Source organism: Puma concolor, chromosome D4 (genome assembly GCF_028749965.1).
Source record: "Puma concolor isolate L17-30 chromosome D4, mPumCon1.1.hap2, whole genome shotgun sequence".
In the NCBI taxonomy this organism is placed as follows: Eukaryota; Metazoa; Chordata; class Mammalia; order Carnivora; family Felidae; genus Puma; species Puma concolor.
This window is the reverse complement of record NC_141679.1, coordinates 59,225,957-59,252,600: the sequence shown is the minus strand read 5'-3', so window position 1 is coordinate 59,252,600 and position 26,644 is coordinate 59,225,957. Positions and strand designations below refer to the sequence as shown.

General features: G+C 50.4%; 1 protein-coding gene across 5 annotated transcripts in view; it reads left to right on the top strand.

The window, feature by feature from the left end:
• Positions 1 to 26,644, top strand: part of PAX5 (paired box 5) — a 195,031-nt gene that overhangs the window by 22,974 nt on the left and 145,413 nt on the right. For all 5 annotated transcript variants that reach the window (XM_086683520.1, XM_086683516.1, XM_086683518.1 and 2 more), the window contains 2 exons: positions 4,957 to 5,021; positions 8,466 to 8,594. In XM_086683520.1, the coding sequence (XP_086539646.1) occupies positions 4,957 to 5,021; positions 8,466 to 8,594 (194 nt within the window). The remainder of the gene's footprint in view (positions 1 to 4,956; positions 5,022 to 8,465; positions 8,595 to 26,644) is intronic.

Below are 26,644 nucleotides of genomic sequence, written 5' to 3'. Positions count from 1 at the left end.
TCCGGGACCCCTGATGTTAGTAAGAGGAGGGCCTGTCTCTTTCCACCATTGCCCTGTAGGACTCTACCCGTGACAGAACTGAGGATCCGAGAGCAAAGAGCCAAGGAGGAATAAAACGGTCATTCCTACCATGTCCACGCACCTCGCAGCCTTTGCGCTTTGCTGCCTGTCTGCAGCTCCCTCTGTGGCCCACAGCCCTCTCCTGGGCACCCTGCTGGGGGCTCTTCTCTGGGGGCACACTGTGGCACTTCACTCAGAGCTCTTTGTGTCTTTAGCCAACCAAGCCAGCAATGCAGATGAACAAGGACACTGTTGGTGCCTCCCTCCCACCGCCACCCGCCTCCCCCTGCCCCGTCCACGAAAGCCTGAGCCATCCCTGCGTGCAGTTTTATTTTCCATATGAAGGCAAAGCTGCTCTCCAAAGCTGCGTTCAAACGGGTGCAGTTTCCAAGTAACTGTCTCGCAAACGTCACGATCATGATGTAAGAGGGTCCACGGATTCCTCTCCCAGCTCTTGCCTTCCCGGGGGCAACTTCTCACTCTTCCCCTACTTCACACAGCTAAGGAGGGAATGGTGGCTGGATTTGTAGCTATTCCGGTGGCAGCAGTGTCGTCTCCACTATCCACCCCTACCAGTGTATGCCTTTCCCCTGTCTTCTGGGAGAGCAGCCTGGGAACCCGTGACTGACACGGAATTCAGCGACATCGAACCTGTTTTGCTCAGCATGTGGGAGATTTGCTGGGACACGAGCCATCATGTTTATGTGGCTTCCTAAGGACAAAAAAGGGCTGGGGGTGCTGCACGACCTGCACCAAGGATTCTTAGAATCCAGCCCGAGTGTCAGTGGGAGGTGACTGTCCAAGAGCTGATGGAAGCCGGTAATGGAGCCTTCCTTCCAATCCAGTCCCGGATCTCTAAATCAGGGGCCAAGTGGTGGGGACTGTGAGTGGCACTCCCAGTTAGAAGGATGGTTCCACTTAGCAACAATTGGTTGTTGTCATGTGGGAACGTGGGATCAGGATTGCTAGGTGTTTGGATTTTTCAAGGGAAGCTACAAATCCGTGTATTTATGTAAAAGCTCCCACCCTACAATTATTGGCAACTAATTCAAATAAAACAAATGACTGTGCAGGCCAAACAAAACTCACTCAGGAATTGATGTGGCCTGGGGATGACAGTTTGTAAAGTCTACTCTTAATCTGAACTTGGGCAGCAAGACTTCTGAGAGTGTTTACCCATTCCCCTCTTTCTTCTCCACATCAGTTGCTGGCCTGGGTGTCACCTGTGGGCCCCCTCCCAGCATGGCCCAGTTGGACCCTTGGTTTGGGATTCTTAGCACAGCTGATGACCCAAGATTCTTACTGCACCAATGGCAGTTTGACCAGTGCAGTAGATGTGGGTATATCTTCAGCCCTGTCTTCCTATTTCCTTTTTAAAGGCACCATGATTTTCTCCTTCAATGTAATTGTGTAATGGGGGGCGGGGATGGAGGAATATGTGTGTGAGAAGACCTAGCCTTTCAAAGAAGTGAGGGTGATGTTGAAATAGGATCCTTACAAATGCCTGTAATACCTGAAGCCCTTGAAGTTTAGTCCCTCAGTTTCTAAATGGATTTGGAATCCAAATAGACTTTATGTCTCCTATAGGAAATATTTAGCAGAGGGGCCACTTCTTTTGAATGTGGTGCAAAGGAAATTGCTTGAGCATGGGAGCTGGGAGTCTGGGCTGACCTGCTGTGTGACCCTGGGCAAGTCACTTCAGCACTCTGGTCTTTGGTGTCCTCATTTGCAGGAATTGGTGGATTGTTGAATTCCCTTCTCTGCTGGACCATCTAGGATGCTCACATGGCACCCAGGATCATGCTCATGCTCAGCGAAGCAAAGGCAAAACCCTTTAGTGTTAACTGCCAGGTAGCCAGACTGTCTCTGGTTTAGAAGAGGTCCGGAGTATGACTCTTACTGTGACACGTCTTGACGATTGCTTGTTAATTTAAAATTTTTTTTAGAATTGCTATGATTCAATTAGTCTTGTCCTTCCCACTACCATTTCTTCTCAGTGGAAGATAATGCTCTTTGTTCCTTTTTTTTTTTTTTTTTTTTTTTTTTTTGGCAGCTGCTGCAAGCAGATGGGCAAAATCTCTATCCCTGGGGACAGCTTTGGAGGGTTCCCTACAATTCTGGTCTCGCCTATAAAGGACAGCTCCTCTATAGCCTTAAAATAGGGTGTGGGGATGGCTACTTTTCCCTCCCTAGTTCCCAAGGGGATCTCATGTGTTTTGAAGGCATTTGTGGAAAATATGAACCTTTTAAGGTTGAAGCTGGTCTTTAATCTTTCTGAAGATACTACTGAAGATAACAGCTAACATTTATAGCAAACTTACTGTGCAACAGCTGCTATTCTAAGTAATTGATTAGTTTCATTCTCATCATAACCCTATGATGTAGGAATGATTCTTGGTCCCATTTTGCAGATGAAGAAACTGATGCACAGAGGAGTTAATTTACTCAAGGTCATGCAGCTGGCAAATTGGAAAACTGGGTTTCAGACTCTAGTGGTCTGATTCTGGAGCCTGTGGTTTTAATCAGTATGCTGCAGTGGCCTCTTAATGATTTGTAACAATTAATAATGTTTTGCCAAATGGCTTATAAATATTTTAAAAGAAAAATAAGGAAAACATAATATTCTTTTCTCTGCCTAGGTACAAACTTAATGGCCAGGCAATACTCTGCAAAGCTAGGACTTTATAGGAAAAAAATATGAGAAATAGTTCTCATATATTTTACCATACATTTATATGTACATAACCCATAATATAGGTAAACTGTATTTATATCTGTATAGCCAGATATTCACATTAGCTATATCTCTGTAGACAAACACACATGTATCCTTGGAAAAGGTGACATACACACAAATACAGAAATTAGATCAGATTCTAACTTAATTCCAGGTGGTCCAAAAGACTATCTCACTCCCAGGTCCTTGTCAATATGCTCCATGTTTGTTTAGTTAAAATAAGAATTTTGAATATTGGAGGAAACAAACCAACCCTGAATGCATTTGAAGCAACACTTAAGCTGACTCATAAGAAAAAGGCAAAAGGCCCTGGGGGCTCCAGGGGCCTGGACTCCAGGGGACCTGTGGTTGGGCTGTGGTGTGAACAGAAATGTCCATTCAGGCTCTCAGCTGGGCATGCTGAGGGGCCTTGGTGCCCGCCACTGAGCTGTGAGATCTCTGAGGGCACAACCCAATGAGGGTATCCTTACTCCTCTCCATTTGTACAAGCTGGAGACTCAGTGCAGCTTGAAACTTGAACTTCCAGAAATAACGGTCTGGAATGTGAAAAAGCCTCTCGCCTAACACTGAGTGAAGAGAGCCAGATACAAAACCATGGATGCGTTTTAATCTTGATTTTGTTAAAGGAAATGTGTATTTCCTAATATGCGTAGGAATGTTAGCATAAAGGAGGTACATCGAAATGTGATTTTATTTATTTATTTATTTATTTTTTTTTTTTTTAATTTTTTTTTTCAACGTTTATTTATTTTTGGGACAGAGAGAGACAGAGCATGGACGGGGGAGGGGCAGAGAGAGAGGAAGACACAGAACTGGAAACAGGCTCCAGGCTCTGAGCCATCAGCCCAGAGCCCAACGCGGGGCTCGAACTCACGGACCACGAGATCGTGACCTGGCTGAAGTCGGACGCTTAACCGACTGCGCCACCCAGGCGCCCCGAAATGTGATTTTAGATACCTTCTTTGTATTTCTCGTCCTAATAGTCTACAATGAGCACAAAGTACTTTTATAATTAAGAAAAACCCTAATAACTGTTCTTTTAAAAGGTGATCCTTGGAGGCTGGAGTAGAACGTCTCCAAAGAAGCTGAACATTCTGTTACCACCCACCCTTCTCCCTAATGAGAAGGGAGAAGCTTCCCTTCTCAGGGAAGGAGCTTTCGTGCAGATCCCGCAGGGACTTTGGGCCCAGCCCTGGTTGGTTGCGCTATGACACACAGGGCTTGGGGTCTCACGGAGGAGACCCATATGAGTGTGCTCTTCTAGACAGAAATTTATAAGCTAAGCTTCTCAGAGCCCAAGGTCCTACAGAAGAACATCAGAGCTGCCGGGGCAAAGGAAAAGCAGTACCACTATTATCCCTTTCATACAGTGGGCTTTGTTTGAAGATTTTTTTCCCCCAAAAAAGGATTTAATTAGAGTGGTCTGTTCCAACTTCCTCATTGTATTGAGGCCGGCAACAGAATGGACTTGCCCAGGGTCACAATCAAGTTCATCATATTAGAACTAGGGCAAGGTCTCTGGAAAGACAGGCCAGCACACCCCCGGCTCCTGGCCTTGTTGGAGCCTAACCATGTGGCTTTGTACAAGGCAGCTTTGGAGTCTTCCTCTTAGCAAAGCCAAACCTGTCCAGGCAGCACTTTAACCCTTTCTAATTTCAGAGCAACATGCATCTGCTTCCTTGGTAATTTTTAACGGGTGAGGATGTGGCTCTCTCCGGCAGAGAAACCAGAGCACGTGGGCCCCCAGGGAACAGAGAGGTCACCTGGTTCAGTCCCTTCATTCCACCGAGGGGGGGGGCAGAGGTCCAGGAAAGGGAAGAAAGTCCCTATTAGCGTCCCTCAGGGAGTTCCTTATGGAACTGGAGCTGCTCCAGAGAAAAAGATGTCTGTTTGTAACATTAATGTGTCATCCTTTTCCTACACAAGAGGTACTTGAAGCCCAGAGAGGGGTGGGAACAAGTTACCCAAAGACACCCAGGGAGTTAGGGGCTGAATTGGGACTAGTCCATAGCGCTGCTAACCCCCTACACTCCCAATCTGGGGTCATAACCTCCCTCCTCATCTGCCCCAGCTTGCCAGGCCTTTTCCGTGCATAGCTGGTTGAGATCCCTTCTCCGTGGTGGTAAATAGCCATTAATTTTTCCCCCAACTGTCCACAGGATCATCCGGACTAAAGTACAGCAACCCCCGAACCAGCCGGTCCCAGCTTCCAGTCACAGCATAGGTAAGAAGAACTTTTTAAAAAAATTTAAAAATCTAATGGGCTCCAAATATTCTAAAGAACTTTTTAATCATTCTTATGGACAGATAATTCTGCATAAAACACTTCGGCACACGTACTAATGCGCCTTCTTTGTCATTCTCCAAGGGCTGAACCTGGTAAATGAATTTTATAAATACTGCTAAAAGGTTTTGAATTTTACTGATTATTATGATAAATAGCTTTCACCATGAGACAGAAAATTGAAATCTAAGCCAAAAAAAAAAAAATCCACTAATGGGGGTCTATAGAATGTCAGATAATTAAAGTAATAAATCAAGAAAGGGATACTTATTCATAACATTTTCTGCATCATTAGTCAGTAAGTAGTTTTGAATGTGTTTTTTTCTTCTATCAACCAGCCCTTCTACAATTCTTTGTGCACTTGCAGTCTTGAGTGAAGATGTGGCAAAACTTCCCAAACTTTCTCTCTCTCTCTTTCTCTCTCTCTCTCTCGCTCGCTCACTTCAATCTCATGTACTCCATGAACTGTCGAGGACTGCCAGTGGGGCTTTTGATACTCATGGGAGATAGTCTGAGTGAGCATGACTTATAAGGGTGGGGGTCCTATTTCCAACTACTAAAGAGTTCAGAAGTTTCGCTTGCCTGTCCTTTCCCCGAAAAGACTGTGAGATGAAAATGACATGTGTCTATTTAAGACATATTATTTCTCCACTTGGGATAAAGGGAACACCTCTGGGGGGAAAGTTATTCTACTATAAGAAAGTGCTGACCATTCAGTTCAGTAAGCCTCTGACAGTCCCGGTCAATGTCACTTAATAATGCCTCAGACTGTGTAATGTTTCCCCACCTTTGTCACTCCCTCTTTGACTGAAGAACCGCCCCCCCCCCCCCCGCAGTGATGGGGGATGGGCAGAGGCAGGCTTATAGTTCCAGCTCTGCCATTAACTCATCCAGTGAGTACGTCCCTTTACTTCTCCGAGTCTCAGTTTCCCCATTTGTGGACTGACGTGCACAAACTAGGTGCTCCCTGAGGTTTCTGATCCACCTTGGTTGCCTCTGTGAATAAAGGTAAGAGAGAGTTCCTCCCTTCCATAAAATAATTATTTAGGAATCCATTCAAAAAGTGTTTGCTATGCCCTTGCTTTGCATGGAGACTAGTGTTATAAAGGAGGCAGGACAGAATCTCCATTCTCATGGGCTTCTCGGTCTAATAGGGGAATGTAACGAAGAGAAGTTTGCAAAACACTGAGATAAGGCTCAAGAAGGAAATACAGGATGCTGTGTGAGCCAAAGGAAGGGAACTGTTACCAGCTCTGTTGAGCTGGTGTGAAGAGGGTTGAGGAGGGCTCCTGGGGAAATGTTTGTGGCTGAGATTTCCCTTGTAGCTTTAACTATTTCGGATGACGGAGCAATGAATATGAGACTAAGAATACCCGATAATATTCTTGCAATTGGGTTAGAGGAATAATTCTACTTGTAGGTCAGCAGAATGCTTTGTCTCAGAAAGTTTTATAAAAAAAAATGTACCTTGTATGCGTACAGGCCTTTATCGTTTACAGACTTATTGAGGAGTGAGGAAATGGAAGTTAGAGAGATTAACTAACTAACCCCAGGTCACATTGCTCATAAGTGACGGAGCCAGAATTGGAACCTGGGTCTTTGGAGTCTGGCGCAATCACAAGATAATCAGAACTATCACTGGCTCTGTCAGCAACATGGCGAGCCTTGGTTATATGTGGTTGTTGGTTTTTAAAGTACCAAATGACGTGTGATCTTCTTTCTTCCTCTGTTCTTTGCACCTTAATACAGAAAAGGTTGTGAGATTTGCATAAATCTATTTTGAGGAGCTTCTTCTGGTGAAGGAAAAGAGAAGTTAACGATTTCTACTTCTGTGTCTCCTAAGGAAGATCTAAAATCTAACTCAGATATAAGAAGAAAGGCACTGTTCCCTCTAGGTCTGTAGGAGCAAGAGCTGGATATGCTCCAAGGAAAGCAACAAACAGCTTCTCACGCAACACCACCATTTCTAGTAATTTCCTACACTTTAGAGTCAAAGGCGGCTCCACCTGCCTCCAGCTAGTTATAGCCCAAGGAAATGTGTCAGAGATTGGTTTGTAGGTTTTAATGAACCAAGAGAGAATTCCCACAGCCCAGAAATGGAAATTCAGCTGTACAGCTTGAGAGGACCCTGACGACTTGGCTGCTCTTTTCCCCTGGACTCTGGGGTTAGGAGTTAAAGTGAAACTTGCGCAAAACCTCCCCTCCCCTCCCCTCCCCTGTTCTTATCCTTAGGAATGTAGAGACCTGGCCTTAGTCGCAATAAGTCACTGAGCTCAGCCCACGTTTCTGGGCAGGGGAAATCAAGACTTTAAGTCAGTAGACCTGAGGCCAAGTGCTGGTGCTACTGCTTATTGGCTAGATGACATTTAGCGAATCACTTCACCTTACGGCGCCTTCAGTTTCCTCCTTTGACCCAGGAGTATAAATAACAGCACTTGACATTGTTGCAACCGTCAAATGAAAAGCAAGGCATTAATGTGAAGCGTATTATTGTTCTTCATTATTACTTAACGAGGGGCAGATTACTGTAAGGGTTCAGACTTCAGTTTCTGGATTCTGTGGCCTTGGGCAAGTCGCTTACCTTTCCTGAAGCCTGGGTTCCCTTACCTTTCCAATGAGATAACAACATCACCTCCCTCACAAGATTGTTCTTAGAATTAAATAAAATAATGCCTCAATGATGCCTGGCACAGAGTAAGTTCTCAGAAAACATCAGTTATCATTATGATATTATACATATCAATATATATTATATGTGCACAATATATATTCTATTATATAGCCTATCATTATTACATAATTAATATTGAATGTGAAAGTCCAGGTAAACTAGAAGGAGAAAAGCCAGTGAGGAACTATAAAGAGAAGGAACAGTTTGCCATTTGGAGTTTTGTTGGCTAAGTGTATGAGTGTGCAGGTATTTATGTCTGTGTGGATGGGTGGATATGTAAGCAGGGAATGAAGCTGCCTAATGAGCGGTCTAGGCTGGCTGGTGGTAGGCCCCAGCTCCCCCCTCTCTTCGCCGTCCCCCTGCTTCCTGCATTCTTGGACAGGATTTGAGCTACTGCTCTTCTCACGCTGTCCTGTGTGCCTTTCTGCACCGTCAGCCCTCCTAGCTGCCCGTGCTCCCCCTTGCATCCCCCCAGCAGCAGAAAACCGGGGCAAATGCCCCGAGGGCTGCCCCCATCGCCCAGGTGTAGACGCTGCCATAGGGCGGGTGTCCTCAGCGAACACTCACTGCATCCCGCGCTCCCGCTGCTCCGCAAACAGTGGCATCCAGCCCAGTGTAGGGTGAGTGCTTTTGTTTTGGCCGGCTGCCCGGCAAAGCGCCCGCCCCCACAGCCCTCCCGCCGGGCGCTGACCAGCCCCTCTCCCTCTGCACAGTGTCCACGGGCTCCGTGACGCAGGTGTCGTCGGTGAGCACGGACTCGGCCGGCTCCTCGTACTCCATCAGCGGTATCCTGGGCATCACGTCTCCCAGCGCAGACACCAACAAGCGCAAGAGAGATGAAGGTAAGAGATGCCTCTGCAGTCCTGTCCCGGGCGGACCCGACTGGACGGGATCTGCTGTGGGGCCGTCAGGGAGGAGTAGAAACAAAGATGCCTGATGAGCACCGGAGTCCCCAGGTCGGGTGGACACGGGAAGGGGCTGGGTGCCCTGGGAGAGGCAGGCAGGATACTGGCTGGGATTGCGGATTTCTCACCAGTGTGCCCTCATCTTCACCCCTTGGGTGAAGGAAAGAGGGCCTGGCAGAGTCCTTGTGTTCTGAGCTTTGTGGTCTGTAAGAAACCTGTGTGCAGATCTGATGCCCAAGGGCAGGGTGTGCAGGGTACAGTGCAAGGCCTTTTGTCTCCTTTGTTGGGGAGCCTGGGAGCCGAGGGCGTGCTGGGTGCCCTGCAGTGAGAGCCGCACACCTGGGCGGAGGGGGTCAGCAGGTGGGTTCTCCCAGCTGGCTCTCCCAGAAGGCCTCCGACGACTACGACAAGGCAGCGATGGTGGGGGGCTGAGGAAGTTAATCATCTCATCTCTGCCCTTGGGCCTGGAAGGAAGGAGTGCAGTGGCCTCCTGGGGATTACAAAGATGACAATCTTCCCAGTTGCTTTTTCTGAACCCGTGTGTATGCCTGCTGCCTGGGTCCCGGGAGCCGGCCATCTCTGTCCTGCACACAGGCCCACCTTAACCTGGGTTTCTGTTCCCTGATGGGCTGCCAGTGCAGCTGACGTTAATGGGTTTGAGAGGAGAAACGAACCCCTGGGAGTCTGTAAGACCTTCTCCAGGAGAGGGGGAAGAAAAAAAAAAAAAAAAACGCCTATGGTCTAGGGCCTGAGAGCTGCGTGACAGAAATCTTGATTCAATTATTCTGTTCCTCAGCACAATTCCCTTTCTCGGCTCCCTGTAAGGGATGTGTGTTCTCGTGAGCACATGCCTAAGTACTTAAGATCTGTAACTAGAAAATTGAGTCGGCCCAGCGGTGGATTGGCCTGTGGTCTTCGTGTTCTGGGCAGTGCGGAAGCTGGATCTCTGGCCTCCTCTTGGAGCTGTGGGGGCGCCGGTGGGGGGGGGGGGATGATTCACGGCTTTGGAACTTCCCTCACCCCTTTCCCCTGTTCTAGACACTCGGAGCAGATGTCAGAAGTCTTTAACTCAGTGGGCGATTGTGCTGTGTTACCGCAGGAGGCAGTGGGCCTACCATCTCTGTTGGTTTATGGGGTTGGTGCTGTCATCTTTTCTGCCATTGTCACCTGCACTCACAGCAGATGTGCCCAAGCTGGGGCCCGGCTGTGTTTGATCACAGTGGAGGGGCAGGTTGTGTGAGACTCCCTCACAGGCCGAGGGATCCTGGCACAGACTTTTGGAGAAATTAAAAAAAAAAATCTAGTTTGATGTTTATCACCAAACAGGTCCTGATTTGGCAGGGGGTGGGGGCTGTTTTACTGTGTTTGTGGAGCACTGGGGGGGGGGCAGCTGTTTTACTGTGTTTGTGGAGCATTATATTGGCTTTTAGCTTCTGCTCAGCGGCCACTGTTCAGCTTCTCGTGCTGCTTTAAAAGGTATCGAGTGGGGGGCATTGAGGTGGCTTAGTCGGTTAAGCGTCCGACTCTTGATTTTGGCTCAGGTCATGATCTCGAGGTTTGTGAGATGGAGTCCCACATGGGGCTCTGTGCTGATAGCACGGAGCCAGCTTGGGATTCTCCCTCTCCCCCTCTCTCTGTCCCTCCCTGCCTTGTGCTCGCACGCACTGTGTCTCTCAAAATAAATAAACATTTAGAAATTTAAAAAGCTATCGAGTGGTCAGAATGCAGGTGTTGTTGGTCTAGACTGCTCTGTGCCATCAGATCATTTCTCAAGGACTGTGGCCCAGTTGGGGTATTGACCTTTAAGAAGGACAGTGACAGATTGAGATGTGTCCAGGTGGGTGTCACCTGGAATGGCAGGGATCTGGATATTACAGCGCCTGGAGAACACCTTGAGCCTCTAGGGTTGTTTCAATACAACAAAGAGAAGAATGAGCAGGACTGGACTGTTGCCTTCAAATATTTGGAGAGCTGGCCTGGAAGGTAAGAGGAATGAGACTTTGTTGTCTGGCCTTCAAGGCCAGTCTGCAGCAGATTCAGAATTTCAGCTCAGTGTAAGAAAAAACTTGTAGATATGAGAGTGGTCTGAGGCAAAGGGAGCTACCTTGGTAGGTAGTGAGTGCCCTGTCACTAGGGGTATGTAAGTAGAGCCTAGGTGACCATGGGCTGGGGCTGCTGTATGAGAGCATCAAGGATCAGATGTAGGATTGGATACTCTTCGAGATCAAGTACTGATCTCCAGAAAGACCTGGGAAGTGATCTAGTCTGTTTTCCGGGGGCTAAGGGACAATGATTTGATGGTCCTGGAAGCCGGCAGGATTGGGAAGAGTGGGAGCCCCAAATGGCAACCAGAGGCCCTTCTCCCCTTGCAGCACCAGGAGTGTGTTAAAGCAGAGAGGTGGGCAGAAGTGCCCTTGTTCACATCAGCAAACTGCCTTGAAGGACTACTCCCCAGTCTCCCGGATACCCTTTCCCACCCTCCTTCCCTCCCTCCCTCCCTCCCTATCTCCCTGGATCCTGGCATTGGCTTCAGGGGGAGTTAAAGAGGCAGAAATTGTCACCCCTATCTTATAGGGGAGGAAACTGAGGCCCCAAAGAGTTCTGTGACATTGTCAAAGCCACACAGCTGGTGTGGCCTGGGGAGCTGGGAGCAGCTGGAGAGGCCCTGAAGGCCCCAGTTCCTTGGAATCCCCTCCCCGCCCCCCCCCCCCCCCCCCAGCTCTCATTACCCTCAGTCCCTCCAAAGAGATGCTTGGGAGGTAGAGCAGCCTGGGGCTGGGCAGAGCCTGGGGACAGTGTGAGGAAGAGTTTCAAGCAGAAGGGACTGGTCAGCAGGTTGGATGCTGCCGAGAGCGTGATGAAAAAGTCAGAAACCAGCATTGCTGGGCGCACTGGAGGGCTGGCCTTTTGCGGAAGACCACGGCACTGTTTTTCACAGGAGCCCTTGACAGCCTTAGGGAAGGGCTATGAGGAAGAGAGGCACAAAGGGCCAAGAGGAAGAGGCCAAGAGGAATCCTCACCCTCATTTCTCAGATGAGGTGACTGAGGCTCTGCAAGGTGGATTCTACTTTGCAGTCATCTCCAGCTAGGACTTGGGTTTTGCCCTGTGGGCAGTTCCTGCTGCCACTCTCATGCCCAGGCCTCAGGACAGGGGTGGGTGGTTGCAGAGTCTAGTCACAAAGGGCCTGCCCTCTAGAGCTCACAGGCTGGGGTCAAGACTGACAAGTCCAAAGTCCCTCCAATGGTCAGTGTGTAAGATGGTGCTGTGATGGGCGGTGACACCAGAGGGGGAGAAGAGCAAGGCAGGGATGGGCAGATTTTGACCAAAGGGATCCAGGAAGGCTCCTCCTAGGAAGTGGCCCTTTATCAAGGGGAAAATAGTTTATACTGCTTCTGTTTTTTTTTTTTTTTTAATGTTTATTTATTTTTGACAGAGACAGAGACAGAGCATGAGCGGGGGAGGGGCAGAGAGAGAGGGAGACACAGAATCCGAAGTAGGCTCCAGGCTGAGCTGTCAGCACAGAGCCCAACGCGGGGCTGCAACTCACATACCGCGAGATCATGACCTGAGCCGAAGTCAGACGCTCAACTGACTGAGCCACCCAGGCGCCCCCTGCTTCTGTTTTTAAAATCAAATGAAATTTAAATTTTAGTTCTTCAGTTACACCCGCCACATTTCAAAGCGCTCAGTAGCCTCATGGTATGCCGAGTGGCCACTGTATTGGATGATATGGCTTTGATGCAAGTGCTTGGAGCATAGTAGCTGCTCAAGAAGAGTGCTTCTTGGTGGAATGGGTCAGTCACATGCTTGTGGAGGGTTCACAGTTAGTAAGGAGGGGGAGTGGGCAATCTCCTCAACCAGGAGGGTTTCTGTTTGGTATTTTGGTATTTTGGGCTTCCACAGAAAGCTCTATTTGAATAAAGACTTCTGTAGCAAAAACAAAAAAGTTAGGGCACTGTTAGACTAGTGGATTGCCAGGGGCCCCTTTGGTCTAGAAATTCTAGGACTCTCAACCGGGACATTTGCCTTCAAGATCAGCTTTGGGGATGTGGCCACTGTGTCCTGATCTCAGATGAGCTGTGTGCGGCTCAGGTGGCAGAGAAGGCCCTGGGGCCTCTGAGGGCAGAGCTGGGGCTGGCTGAGGGAAGCTACAGGAAGCAGATTGTAGCTCAGTGCAAGGAACTGCTTTCAGAGAACAGCCAGGCTAGGCCAAGAATGGAAGCATTAGGTTGGAAAGGGAATGAGCTCCCTGTCATCAGATGTGTGATCAGGGACTAGACAAAGGAGAGGCAGAAGAGCCAAAGAAGGCATTCTGATTTGGATCCCATGACTTTGAGACCTGTTACAATCTGGATAGCAGGTGCTTCTGTGACCTCCTATGTCTGCAAGTAGTTTTCCCTACTTGTTTTTCCCTTCTGCCACCTGACTCTGAGGTGGCCGTCCACATGGACTTGACTGGGCAGAGGCCACATCGCATGCGTTTCTCTCCCTGGTCAGCTCCTTGGCACAAGGCACAGTGCCCAGAGGTGCTCAGGAGTTCTGTGGCTGGTACTGAGAGCTTTCGTGAAGTCTCTGGTGTAGGCCTCAGGAATCCCACTGCGCCAGGGGGACAGAGCCTGATGCGGTGCTTCCCCCACTAGGAGGCTGGACTGGGCCAGGCAGGAGCGGCTGTGAACAGTGGCCATGGGTGAAAGGGCAGCCCCAGACCCTGTGTTTCTTCCTGGGCCTTGGATCTCCGGTGGGGTCTCTGTCCACCATCTATCTCCAGGGCCCCCATTATGGTCCCCTTGACTCCCCCCTCCTCTCCAACCCCCAGAATTTGAAAAGCTCTGATGAGCACACCAAGGTCAGCTGAGCGAGAATCCCTTTCACTAGCTCAGAAGGCTGCCCAGTCCAGGACCAGTGTGGACTGTGGGAGCCACAGCTCCTTTGTGAGCAGTAGAGGTACACTGCAGGTGGAATTTCTGGCCTTCTGTCCCCTGGCTTCTCTCTGCCTGAAGAGGGCACAGGAAAGGCATCCAAAATCCCTAGGTGGCCTGTCCTTTTCAAGAAATGCCAAGTCCAGCATGACTCTCAAGGAGAGGATTGGGGGGCATTCAGGAGGGGCTCCTGTCATGACTATGTCTACCCCTTTCTGGGGGTGCCTGTCTCTTCCTCATGCCTTTCATTTGGGGGTGCATCTTATCCAGTGTTATCTGCCTTTGTTTGTGTCCTGTTAATAGACTTTTTCTGTCTGCTTCTGTCTCCTGGTCTAGCGTGCATGCTCTCTCTCTCTCTCTCTCACGCACACACACTCACACTCTGTCACTCACGGTCTCACACATACACACGCTGTTGCACACCCGCTCTCTCTCACACACTCTTTCACACACATACACACTCCCTGTCTTTGTCACACACTCTCACACAGACACACACTGTCACATACATACTGTCACACACACACACACACACCTCTCTGTCTCTCTCGTTCCTCTCTCTTTCTCTCACACATGCTCAGTCACTTTTTCTCTTCTTGTATTCACTCTTGCTCTCCTTCTTGCCAACTCTCTGCTCCTCTCTCTCCCAGGTTGGGAGCCCCAGCTCATCCCTGCTCTGCAGACCTCCATGGGACCCCACGCAGGGAGGGAAGGGCTTTCAGAAGCTCACAGACCGACCCCCTCCCCCACCACGGGCAGACCCTGATCTTCCTCTATCAGGACCCTTTTCCTTGCTGGACACTCCCATCCTATCTGCTGCTCCCTGGCTTGGGATGGAAGGCTGGGGACGAAGGTGCAGAGACCCCTCTCGGATTTGCCAGAAGGGAATGGATGTGTGAAAAGAGTTATCGGCAGCCCTTGATTCCACAGATCGCTCATCTCTGGAGAGCCCGCGATGAGATGGTGAGGTGTTGAGGCAAGGACACAGGCTCACAGGCCAGGGACAGAGCAACATGAGGACTTCCTGGCGTGAAATCTTCGGCGAGTGACTTAATCTCTCTGACCCTCCACTTTGTCATCTGGAAAATATCCGTAGCACAAGCCTTGTGGGTTATTGTGAGGATAAAATGAAATCATACCCTCAAAGGGTTTAGCCCCAGGGGCCAGTCATAGTAAGTGCTTAATAAATGGCCACGGAGGAGAGTGGGGCTGGAGGGTGCGAGGCCAGTCACAGGCTGAAGTCAAGCAGTCGCTAGCCTTCTGTTTGGTGGCTGAAACTAGGGATCTGCCCACCGCAGTCTTCCTGTTTGTAAGGCCTCTGCTGTGGCATCGAGACTGAACAACAGTGCCCCCAGGTGTCGGCAGCAAGACGAAGGGCCACTTGCTTTCCTTGGCTTCCTTTCCTCAGGACCTTGGTCTTCCAGCCCCCTGATGGAAAAGAGTAAAAGGATCAAGTCTCAGTCCACAAAGAGTGGCCCTAGGTACACAAGAGAGGCTCCAAGATGGAGGGCAGAGGGCAGAGCACCTGGGCCTGGGAGGGCTGGGGTGGGGTCACCAGCTTGGACCTCAGGGCTCCCCTGTTGGAGTAAAGGGCCTTGGAGAACATCTAGGACATGTCATTCCAGTCATTATCCAGAGGGGAAAACAGACTTGGAGAAGAGAAAGGGTCTGACCAGGTCACGTAGTAAAAATCTGGAAAACCCAGAGGGAGGGAATGGACTCTTCAGAACATCCTTGGTATCCAGCTGCCTTTTGATGTGGCAACTCTCAGTTTCTTCCGTCCCTTCTCTCCCATTCTCCTTTCCGGCTGCTGCCCCCACTGTTGAAAGCCGCCAGGAACCTCATCCGCCTGTGCTGGGACAGAGGGGCTCTGACCCCTGACTCATCCCCAGGGCGAACCTCAACTCTTGACAATGAGCCTTGCCCTTCCTGCCTTGCCTCCCGTTCCTCTTCCTTGTCCCTTCTGTGCTTCTGCTCCCTGTGCGTTCTCTGAGCTTTCCTGTCTCCAGGCCATTATCCACACAGGGGGCCCTCCCACAGGAGTGCTGTCCTTGAGGCTGGTCTGTTGGCCTGGCCTGGTTCCCAGAGCCAGCCCACTCCCTGCAGGGATTTTCAGTGTTGGACCAGGAGTCCTTCACAGCCAGGCCCAGGATGGAGCATTGGAAGCCAGAGAACCTCTGCAGAGAGGGAAAAGAGTGACTAGCATTTTGTCTCCGTCTTTCCTGGGGCTTTACCAGGGCAGGCCTCCCTTCCCCAGCCCTCCATGAGGTGCCCCCTGGAGGTCTCCTCAGGCTGCCCATGCAGGGGGCCCTTCTCTGAGTTCTTTCTTTGTCTATCTGTGCAGGGCTCAGAACCAAGGTTCCCGCTGGGAGGGGGATCGCTTAGAAGCCAGGTGGCAATTCCCAGCCTGGCAGTCATGCTTTACTTGGCTTGCCTTGGAGTTAAAGTAATTTTTGATTAGTTACTGACATTTAAAAATCAGATTTCATATGTGGATGTTTGGCTTTTCTTGGGGGAAAAAAACCTCCAAAACTCCAATCTGGCAACACTGGGCAGACTTTCCCACGTAGCCATGACCGTCTGTGGCTGCTGGGCCTGTGGGTCTCAGGCTGCCCCCTATTCAACTTGCTCTCAGTTATTCATGCTCCGTTTTTCTCTACCTGAAGGCATTTGAGTTTCTGGAGTCCTAGAGTGGACTTGGAGGAACAAGCATGAGTCCAGTCGATGCAATAAAGCCTGTGCGGGGCAGCACCATGACCTGCCCAATGGAGCTCTGTGTGTGTGTGTGTGTGTGTGTGTGTGTGTGTGTGCACGTGTGCGTGTGGTCAGGGAAGTAGGCAGTCAGGTTCTTAGGCCAGTGGTGAGTGGGGTAAGGCAGGGCAGTAGGGCGAGGTCAAGGAGCCACACCTCCTGTAGCCCAGAAGAGCAGTGAAATCGAGGTCATTCAGTCCACACCTACCAGATGGGACAGGCACAGAGGTCCCAGGCTTTGTCTCCGGGTGTGCAGGGCGTGCTGAGTGGCAGTGGTGATAGGGACCCAGGTTTCCATCTCCCAGCCTGGCTGGCCACTCTCCGTGTCCTTCTGGCTGTGTCATCATTGGCACTCTGAGAAGTGTCAGAGACTTTCTTGGTAAAGCAGAGGACCTGAGGCCAGGTGGCCAGTTGGAAGGGCTCCTTGGGCCTTTCCCTAGTGCCTAGGGCCTGTCCCTTGGGTGTGTGTGGGGGGTCGAGTTTCAGTTCCTCCTGGCCCCCGGGTCCCTGAGTTTCACTTTGATTCAGTGAGTGAAAGCCTGTGTGAGAGCCAGCACCACTGAATACCCCCTCCACCCCTCCCTGCCCCTGTTTTCATGCTTGCTTTGCCCACACCTTCCCCTCCCACCCCCCAGCTCCCCTTCCCATGGTCTGTGGCCTGGTGTTCTGGAGAACCCTAGGGAATGTAAAGGATAGGGTGACAGAGTGTGAGGGATCTCAGTTCAGGGAGCTGGTTCTGAGGTCAGCCAGAACAAGAGTTCTGGGGTCAGCTGAGGGGACAGCTTAAGGGATAGAGTCTCCACAGTGGACGGGCTCCCACTGGCTTTCTTTCCCGATCTGTGCCTGCTGCCCTGTGGGGCAGAAAATCCCACAGTCCCTTCTCTCTGGCTTTGGAATATGGTTAAACCTTGGCCACAGTCTGAGGCTCAGGGCTTCACAGGGCTCCAAACTACTAGAGGCTTATAAGGTAGGTGCAGGAGCCCGGAAGGAGGGGGATAGGACCTCTGGGCCCCTGTCCTGACTCTGTGGCTAACTTACTGGTGACCTTGGAGGGAATCCCTTCCTCTCTCTAGGCCTATTTCCTCATCTATGATATGGGATCAAGGGATTCCTAAGGGTTTTTTTTTTGTGGCACCAAGATTCTGAGCTTCTCCTAGTCCCATCTCAAATACTGTTGTAGTATTTTAGAACAATGGTTCTCCAATTTTTGGTCTTGGGACCCCTTTAAACTCTTAAAAATTATCAAGGACCCCAAGAAGCTTTTTAGTTTAAAACATAAAAGTTTAAATACTTACTTACTAATTCATAAAAAGTAATAAGGGTGCCTTGGGTGGCTCAGTCGGTTAAGCGTCCAACTTCAGCTCAGGTTATAATCTCACGGCTTGTGAGTTTAAGCCCCGCTTCTGGAGCCTGCTTCGGATTCTGTGTCTCCCTCTCTCTCTGCCCCTCCCCTGCTCATGCTCTGTCTCTCTCTCTCTCTCTCTCAAAAATAAACATTAAAAAATTAAAGAAAATAGTAATAAACAAGTAACATAAGTAACGTGTTTGAAATAAGAAAGAATCATATTTTCCATACCAAAAAATTTAGTCAGAGTGGCATTGCTTTATGATTTTGCAAATCTCTTTAGTGTCTGGCTTAATAGAAGACAGCTGGATTCTCAGATCTGCTTCCGTATCCAAGCTGCTGTGATACCACACGTCCTAGTGCGTTTGGAAAACTCCACTGTGTACTTGTGAGAGGGTGAGAGTCAATGAGGCCAATAAAATCTTGGATTTATCATGAAAATAGTTTTGGCCTTACAGGACCCCCTGAAAAGGTCTTGGGGTCCCTCAAGGGGTCCCTGGACTATACTTTGAGAATCTCTGCTTCAGGCTACTGGGGACTCTGAGCTTGCTTACTTATCGCTTATACAGAGAGGGAAAGCAGTTAAATAGTTTTTACTAAAAGGAAAGGTACCATCAGTTCCCCCTATTTTTAGCTCCTGAAGGCAGGGGGAGCCATGGAAGGTCTTTGAGCTGGGGTGGGGGGGGGAGTAACAAGACATGCTGGGCTTTGGAAATCCTCCTGTAGCACATTGGGTATGCAGGGCTTGCTCCTCTCCCAGGTGTGAGCTCCCACAGAAAGGCGCAGCTACTGAGGTTTCTTTCATTGCCAGCAGAATGTCTGTAGGGCTTGAGGTCTGACCTCCCTCCAGCAGGCTTTCTTCAGGGTAAAAAGCAGCCACCCAGTGCTCCCTATGAGACTGGAGAGTGGGCATTCTGAGACCCAACCACGTCTCCCCAACCCAGCTCAGCTCTGCACTAGCTGGCAGATCCCTGAGATCTCACGCTGGGCATAGTTTTGGTGGGGAAAAAAAAAAAAAACAACCAGGTAATAATATTGAATAGGAATGAAAAAAAATGAAATAAAGTAGTAGGTTTGGTATTTATCTGAACTCCTGCTATTTGAGGAAGAGTAGGTCTGAAAGGCAATTGAGACGGGAGATTTCTGTTCTGATTCCATAGGCGCTTCTAGATGTTTCTGGAATGCCAGTGGTTGGGCACTGGTGTGTGTGCATCTATGTGCATGTGCGTGTGTGTGTGTGTGTGTGTGTGTGTACAGTTTCACTTTGGAATGTCCAGTTTTCCTCTTCATTGGTACAAGCGTATTACTTGTACTAGTCTTTCCTTGGACTAATGGACTAAAATGGAGGAGAGGGAGGTGTCCTAAGGTAATCTGAGAAAAACTGAGAGACCAGGGCTTAAAGGTGTTAGAGAAGATGCATATGAGAAAGAGATTGCTTGTAGTGTAATGAACTGAGCTGTGTATGAGGGGAAACAAAACCATGGCCCCTGGAGAAACTCAAGGAGGAGGATGAAAAGCGACAAGAAGGTCAGGCACTTCCCTGTACTAGCCACGAGGTGGCACCATTGACCCAAGACAGCTTAGTTGCCGTCCAGGGTTGGGGACAGGAGGGGTAACAGGGCAGTGTGTAATGGCCATGTGGGAGTTTGTAATTCAGTGGGGGGTGGTGGTGGCCAGGTAGGCTGACTATTTCCTAGAGACTTCTTTCAAAGAGTTTAGTCAGGGCAGGCAGAGGCTGGACCATCCTTGTTGGAGATCAGTCTGGTCTTTCCTCACCTCCATGGTGCAGATGTCTAGATACAAATCTTTCTGAGAGTCAAGTCTTTGGTTCTATTCTAAGCCTTTACTGGTTGAGTGGCCTTGGGCAAGTCATTTCTTTCTTTTTTTTCTTCCTTCCTTCCTTCCTTGCTCACTAACTCCTCCCCACTTGCCCCCCCCCCCCCCCCCACTTCTCTCTCTCTCCTCTTCTTTCTTTGTTCCACACCCAGCATGGTGCCCAGTGCAGGGCTTGAACTCATGACCCTGAGATCAAGACCTGAGCTGAGATCAAGATTCAGACACTTTAACTGACTGAGCCACCCAGGCCAAGTCATTTCTTTCTGAGTCTTGTTTTCTGCATGTCAAAATGTGGAGATTTGAACAGGCAGTTTTAGTGGTCTTTTGGGCTCTGACATTCTGTGCTGTGCCTGAGGGAACACGGGAGGGAGTTGGAGTTAAATTCAGGATCATTCAGCTGTATTACCTTTGGCAGGTCACTTGCCATCTGTGGGGATTATAGTAACATCTCCCTCAGACTTTTTGGATAAAGTAGCAGCCTCGAAAAGCCTTTGCAATCTTTTTTGTTCCTGTAGGACAAAGAGGATCGCTGTTTATTATTTCCCTTGGAATTGAAGTTGGCCAGAGGCAAATCCTTACAGTGTAGAAAGTTTGTGCCTCTGCCTGTGACCACCAATAAAGGCCTTATGGCAGGTGCTGCTCAAGGTCACTGTATTTCTTGAAGCTCCTCATTTCTCTCCATCTCCACTGCTACTGCCTCAGTCCAAGCACTCTCTCATTTGAACTATTGCTTATAGCTTCCTAGTGGGTCCCTACCTCCAATGTCTCTGACTTCTCCAAACAGTCCACTTTCCACAGAGCAGCCCCAGATGCACTTCTGAAATAGTTCTGATCAGTGACTCACTTAAAGGGCTTTTGCTCTTCAGCTCTGCCTGTTGTTCTCAGAAGCCCAGCAGACTTAACAAGGCTGCAAGGCCCTCCGTGATCAGGCGCCTGCCCATCTCAGGAGCCTCATCTCTCTCCACCCTCCTGTTTTCATGCTTATTCCAGCCACACCAAACCTCTTTCCATGTCTTGTTCTTTCCTGCTTGCAGCCCAAGCTTTCTGTGCATGGGTTGTAGGATCAGGCAGTGGGGGCTCTGATGCTGACTCCACCAATGCCTACCCATGTGACTTTGGGCAAGTTATTTGACCTGAGCCTCAGCCTGAGTTTCCCCATATATAGACTGAGGGCACAAATTATGCCTATGATTGGGCTGTTATGTGGATTGTATGAGGTAATGCGTGTAAAGTGCCTCTGTGTGTGATACATGCTCAATAAAGGATGCCTCTTATGGTGCTGTTCTCACTGCCTGGGAAATTGTCCCTTCTTGCCAACCATTTACCCAGGTGGCATCCCAAATCTTTAGGATCCAGCATGAATATCACTTCCTAAGTGAGGGCTTCCTTGGTGCTCACTCTTGCTGGCTCCCCTGGCCCCACCCTCAGCACACAGAACCTGCCTGTTGATAAAAATGCCACATTGGTCATTGTCTGCCCTGTGAGACTGTGTCTGCAGTGCTCATCACTGTTGCCCTAGTACCCAGCACAGGGACCGGTTCATGGTAGCAAATATGTACTGAATAGGGACTCTGGATGACATAGAAGCCTGGAGCCCATCTGGTCGGTGGATGCTGGCGGCTGTGCAGAACCCAGAGCCTTGCACATCAAACATCCACCCATTCTTGCCTGACCCCAAAGCCTCTGTCCTCCAGCCGCTGCTGTCTGGCCCCATAGAAAGGATCTCATGGCAACCATTCCAGAAAGGAAGGGAGCTCTCTCTCCCTTGGTCTAAATACACGTATACGCGTGTACATATGCGCATGCACGCACATACACGCATGCTGGTGCCTTCAGCCCCTATCCTGCCTGCCGCACCTGAGCATATGTTCCAGTGTGTGGCCCCAAATCGCAACTACAACACGGCACAACCCCAATGGGTAGCACTTACTGTTTACTGTATGTATTTTATTAATGCATTTAATACTCACCACCACAACACCAGGTAGGTACTCCTATCATCCCTGTTTTATAGAGATTCAAAGAGATTGGGGAAGTTGCCCAAGGTCACATAGCCCCAACATTCAACAGTGGCAGTGCTGGGACTGGCACCTGGGTGGTCGCCATCCTGATCTTCCTCTCATATGGTGTCGCAAAGGATGGCATCAGTGGGAACTCCCCCAGCTCTCAATTCCACGCCCCCCCCCCCCGCCCCGTCCATTTCTGCCATCCTATCCTCCTGCCAGTCTGAGCACAGGGGGCGACCTTGGCTCAGAGCCTGCTTTATTAATTAGGTGCCCCACTTCTGAGGTTTCCCCCAGCACCGCTGTGCACACTTTCTTGTCACACCTTCAAGTTGGTCAGTTTCAAGCGCAATAATTGGCCGATCACACATAGGCTTTAAACCACAGCTGGGTAGTGCAGCGGGTGGACTAGAGTTTGGACCCAGCCCTTCCGGGTACCAGCTGTGCGAGCTTTGACAAGGGTCTTCTCTGAGTTTCAGTTTCCTCGCCTGTCAAAGGGGATAATAATTTTGGCTTTTTCTGGCAATTAAAAAATGTTACTTGTGATATTTCACCAGGCACTGGCATGTGGCAAGTTTCAAAATAGCTATTATTATTTCTATCATCGAAGCAAAGAGTTGTTACCCTGAATTCAGATTCCTTGATGACCTTGTTGACAATTTTCTAAATTCCCAGCTTTTTTGTGTTCCCATTCTTTCTTTTTTTTTTTTTTTTTAATAATTATTTTATTTATATTGCTAGGACTAATGATAGGACCATTCAGGCAAGGGGTCCAAAGAAAAAGGAAGACATACCCACCAGAATTTACACTGGCAGAACTTTAGCTCTGTATTCCAAAAGGCTAATAATTCGAGTTGTGGATGAGGACAGCTTGCAGAGGCAGGATGAGACTGACATGGGGTGGAGAGGTCTGGGTTCCTGACCCCAGTTCAGCCACTGTCTTGCTGTGTGATCTCGATCAGGTCCCTCCCCTCTGGGTCCTCAGTTGAGCCCAGACAAACCTTCCAACTCCGGATCCTTCCTTTTCCCTCCTCCCCCCCTCTCCACTGCCCCCCTCCCTGCTCCTCATCTTCTCTCTCTTCCGTTTCCTTTCTGTCTGAGACACAACGCCATCCAGCACTCTTGAATGGTACTTTTGTTCTGCTAACATCTCTTTCCTGAAAAGGATGATTGGTCAGGTTTGTATCTTTTAAATGCTGGCACGTTTTATCAGTTAAGAACCTGCAAACCTCTCTCCCAAGACATAGCCGTAAGGAGTAGACAAGCTGCAAAGGTGGGGAGGGCGTTTATGGGAGACAATGGAGGAACAATAACAAAATCTCTTTGGGGGCCTCATGTATGGTCCCTACAGAAAATGCCTTCTTTCCTGAGAGCCCCCTTTCCTGCTCTTGCCATGACCTTAAGCGTTTTCCAGCTTGACTCCAGTTATGACTTTTGTCCCCCCTTAGCTCCCTGCAGAATGGGAGAGGGGGCAAGAACAGAGCCCACACTTGGGTGGCCCTCACCTCAAGCCCTCTTTGAGGTAGGGCTTGGAGCACTGGACTTGGAGGGACAGGGTTTAAGTGCTGCTTTGAGTGCTGGTGACATTGGGCAAGCCATTTTGGGCCTCAGTTTTCTTCTTGGCAAAAGAGAACAGAATGCCTTCCTCAAGGTCTTGTGCAGACTCGGTGAGAAGCAACGCGTGAGAAAGTACTTTGTAAACTGTAAAGCTCTATGTAGGTATGAGACGGTTCCTATAATTCAGTTCATGAGCCTGTTCCCAGACTGAACAATTCCTTAACTCCTCCAGAGGTCAGTTTTCCCATCTGTAAAGTGGGGTCTGTAGTACCTAGGGCATACAATCACTGTGAGAATTCCGTAAAGAGTGCAAAACACCTGGCACAGTTCTTGGCAGTGGCAGGTGCCCAGGTCTAGGTCAGCGCCCTGTTCCTTTCCCTTTCTCATTTTTCCACAGCCCTTCCCCGTGAGCACAGCGCACAATAATTATGCTACATGCTTCCAAAATCTGGCTGCCAAATCTTCGAGCGGCGGCTCCTTGGCGGGAGAGCTTAGACAACTTCCCTAACCTGCGCCTCCATTCTCGTCCCTGTAAAAAAAGGATCATAGTAATATCTGCTTCAAAGGGTTGTTGACAACATTAGACGGTGCCCATACACGACTCGACCCAGGGTCGGCGCCAGGTGAATGTTAGTGATTCCGCCGCCGGACCTTGCGCCCTCCGCACAGCCAGACGCAGGACCCCGGCTGCGGTCTCCTTCGAGCCCCCGAGGCAGGTGGAAGGGAGCCAGGCCTGAGCGGAGCGGGAAGGGGTTTATTCAAGGTCGCACCAGGATTCCTGCGCCAGGAGCTTTGAGGAATTTCCAGAGATTCCGTCGTGCCGCCTTGCGACAGAGAGGCCAGACCGCCCTCCTGGTCCGGTCCCCCTCGGCCCGGAACGGAGGGTACACTTCTCCCGGGAGGGCATCGGGATTTTCCTCCGCGGTGTGGAAGGAGAAATAAATTCAACCGCAGATTCAGGCCGTGGCGCAAAAAGAAGGGAGCGCGCGGCGCCCTCGGGAAGGAGGCGGCCCGCCGCCCGGCTCCGCCAAGCATTTGCAATTTAATTGACATTTGGCGGCAGGAAGCCAATCAGTATAAGTCAATTGACGTTCGGCGATAAAACTACCCGGCGGCCGGGCGCTCCCCCCGCCGGCGGCCTCGGCTGGGCCGCGGGGCACAGCGTGGCGGCCCCGGCAGGTAACGGCGCTGGCGCGTGTCTCGGCCCGCGAGGGGGCGGCGAGCGGCCCGCTGATTGCCGCGCAGCCCACGGCGGCCGGGAGAGGCCCGTAATGAATGACTTTATTTGCCGGGGCCCTGCTGAGAACAATTGAGTTTGTTATGGTAACAACGGATGCCAGCTTTCCGGGCCCCGGGGAGCGCGGGCGCGGCGGCAGCCGCGAGCTGGGCAGCGGAGCAGATGATGCGCGCGGAGGCGAGGGGCGCCGGCGGCGGGGACCCGGCCCAGCGAGTGTCAGGAACCCGGGGACGCTGCGTACCCCCGAACCTGGGGAGGAGAGGCCGCGCTGCCGGGCCGCCTGGGACCGAGGTGGATGATGCACACCGCTCTCCCCTTGGACCACAGTGCGGAACTGGGATGGCAAGATGCTTGCTTGTCCTACCGGCCAGCCTTCCTGGGTGTCCCCGCGGCCCCTTCTTCCCTCGGCCCCTGGGGCCTAGGGGCTTCTGGTCTGACGGAGTGAGGCTTTGACATCAACTTTTTGTCTCTTGCACGAGTGGAAAGTAGAAAAAAAGCAGAAAGGCATCCCTGCTTCGTTCCAGTGCGGTGGCTTGACAAATTCAGGACCGGATTTCCGCCCAACATATGTGTGGGCATTGCCTCTGTACCCGCCGCCCTGGAGAGATGGCTTTCTCTCCACCTGTATCTCCAGTCTGCATCCCCGGGCTTGGCGGCATGGCACCTCCCACAGGAAGCCCTCCTTGCTCTTACAGAGAAGACTCAGTCGGGTGACTGCCCTTGAGCCTCTGCAGCCTTCTACTATCTCCCCCTTCAGACCATGAATTCTAAGGACAGGGGCCACCTTCCATTCCTCCTCAGCACCCAGCGTGGAGCCTGGCACAGAGCACAGATGTGGAAGGAGTGGATAAGAGACAGGACCTCTCTCTTTCTTGTAATCTCTTTCTTTCCCCCTGGTTAGAGACACCAGAGTTCCTTCTCTCCTTTTTTTTTTTTTTTTCCTTTTCCAGTTCTTTTTTCAGGCATGCTATCGTTAATTCACTCAACAAATGTGTACGGAGAGCCAACCATGTGTTAGGTACCCTGGTACTAACGGGTCACTGCCCTTGGGGAGCTTACTGGTCAGCGAGAGAGGATAATGCAGTACATGCGATCAGTACACCAGGAACCTACTGTGTGCTGCATAATGGCCAGAATTCTGAGTCAGCTGAGCTTGATGAAGGCTTGCTGAGGGCTTTTCCCTCTGTCATTGCATTCAGTGATCCCTAGTGCCACCCTGTGACACTCACTCTTATCCACAGATGTACAGACTGGTGCTGAGAGTGTTTAAGAAGGAGCCTGATGCTGTGGAAGGAGTCTGGCTTGGGAATCCAGCACTAGTTTGCCATATGAGCGATGTCCACGTTCCTCCCCTCTGTGCCCTAGTATCCCCATCTGTAAAATGGGGGAGTTGCCACTGATCATCTGTGAGGGTCAGCTGAGGATGAGTGTGGTCCACAGGGGAGACGGAGCCAGGACACAGGTCTCTGTCCCCAGCCCGCAGCCCCCTGGTCTTGCAGTGTGACCAGTGGAGGAGCGAATGTTCTTTTTCTCTCAGCCTTATGAGGCTGGCAGTGAGACTGAAGCACTCACTATGTGGCAGGCACTGTGCTCTCAGCAGCCTTGAGAAGCAGGTGCTACTACTGTTTTCCTTTTGCAGATGGAAAAAATGAGAGATGAAATAACCAGCCCAGGGTCACAAGGCTAGCACGTTGCAGGGCTGGGATTCAGACCCAGGCAGTCTTGTTTCAGAGCCTGTGCACTTACCTGCTCTGCCTGTGGCAGGGGGAGCACATGGGCCTCCTCCCCCACTCCCCTACTCTTTCACCTCACCCTCACCCCAGCTTTGTCCCACCTCCCCAGCGCTCTCAACTCCAGGCCCATTTTGCATGTTTGCAGGACAGCAGGAACACTGATTTCTCAAGGTGTCTTTTCTTCCCCTGGCCTTTTGCTCTTTCCTTTGTTAGAGACCCAGGCAGGAAGGAGAAGCTTCTGTGGAACCCTAGTCTCCTCTTGGCTCTGTTCTAGCTGGATTATTGTGTTTGGGAAATGGGTTTCTAAAAAGGATGGGGGATTCCAGGTGTTGGCTTTTAGGAGCAAGCTCTCGCTGTTCATGTTGAGGAAGTACATTTATTTGAGAGTTAATTGTGGCACTCGTCTTCCTGTCTCTCGAAAGGTGTCTGGAGAACTCTTTCTTTCCCTAGATAACGTCCCTTTTTCAGGAAGACAGATTAGGAAGATAGTCCCTGCCATGGGATAGTCCTAACAGGCAGAACTGGAGGGGCCTTGGAAAGCATACACAGTCAATACCTGTCAACTTGGCATCCCCTCTTTAAGACAAGTATTTGGGGGGCTCCTG